This window comes from Charadrius vociferus, unplaced genomic scaffold (genome assembly GCF_000708025.1).
Source record: "Charadrius vociferus isolate BGI_N301 unplaced genomic scaffold, ASM70802v2 scaffold1355, whole genome shotgun sequence".
NCBI classification, from domain to species: Eukaryota; Metazoa; Chordata; class Aves; order Charadriiformes; family Charadriidae; genus Charadrius; species Charadrius vociferus.
The window spans coordinates 14,293-15,420 of NW_009648478.1; the positions used below are offsets into that span (position 1 = coordinate 14,293).

General features: G+C 51.2%; 1 protein-coding gene across 1 annotated transcript in view; it reads right to left on the bottom strand.

Annotated features, from left to right (window-relative positions):
• Positions 1-805: 805 nt before the first annotated feature.
• The window catches only part of LOC104287025 (tropomyosin beta chain-like), a gene marked incomplete at its 5' end in the record, with an annotated part of 13,815 nt that continues 13,492 nt past the window's right edge, over positions 806-1,128 (bottom strand). The window contains one exon of the mRNA XM_009885676.1: positions 806-1,109. Coding sequence (XP_009883978.1) covers positions 1,027-1,109 — 83 coding nt within the window. The remainder of the gene's footprint in view (positions 1,110-1,128) is intronic.

Here is a 1,128-nt window from a genome sequence, read left to right on the forward strand (position 1 = left end):
GCCGTGCTTTTAGGCAGCTATTCACCAGGTAGCATGGGACAACAGGGCTTGGCGCACATCATGGAGGAGCCCAAAGCGGAGGGCAGGACTAGATCATGACTTTGGGCATCTCCAGGAAATCCAGCCTTTTTTGGTGACAGAAATGAAACACATCCTGCCACTCTTCTCTTTGTGTTGGAGAAAACACAGCAAGCCAGGAGGAAACTTCCTGAATGCTTTGGAAATTGGTTCCCTACTGCATTAATATTTGCTCATTTATATAGCTGTCCCTCAGGCAGGCATTCAGTGAATGGTAATAGAAAATACAACTAGTACATGGGGTAAGCAGCTAACCACAGACCCGGAGAAGAACCTGGTAAGTAATAGTGTGTGCATGGTCACACACTTGTATGTGTGCTCATATGGCATCATGAACATGAACCATGTAGCAGACTCCATGAAGAGATCAAAGATCTTGTGGCTTCCCCAGGTGCCAGACAGGTAACATACCGGCTATGGAAGGGGACACACCAGTGACATATCTCTACCACTGTGTATTTGAAGAGGATGGTCAGTTTGGACTGAGCTTGAGACTTGGAGGTTTTCTGTGCATCCCAAGGAGGTGATGGAGATGTGGGAACGCAGCCCAAATCATACCCGTTATCGTTCCCAGCCCCCCACAGCCATGGAGGACATCCTTATGCTGTCCATACCCGCCCCGGACCCAAGACCCTGCAGAGCCTCCTTGTGTGAACTGGGCAGGGAGACCCCTACCACATCTCCCAGTGCCTGTGCCTGCCTGCAAGGACCAAGCACACTCATCCATCTTGTCAAACTGCTTTAATATCTGGACATGAAGATGGGACAGAGCCAGTCAAGCTGTGCACAGACAAGACACCCCTGAGCCACAGTGTAAGGTTGCAGAGCATCTCTTCTCAATGGGTGTGTGGATTTGGCCAAGATGCAGTTCAGTTGATGACGTCCTGAGTGTGCCAGTTGGGTGCACATGTGGGGTAGGGAAGAGGGACGGGGGCTCCCCAGGGCAGCTCAGAGGTTGTTCAGCTCTAACAAGGTCTGGTCCAGGACCTGGTGGATGCCCACATTCTCCTCTTTGGCACTGGCCAGACTCTCTGTGAACACAAGGGACAC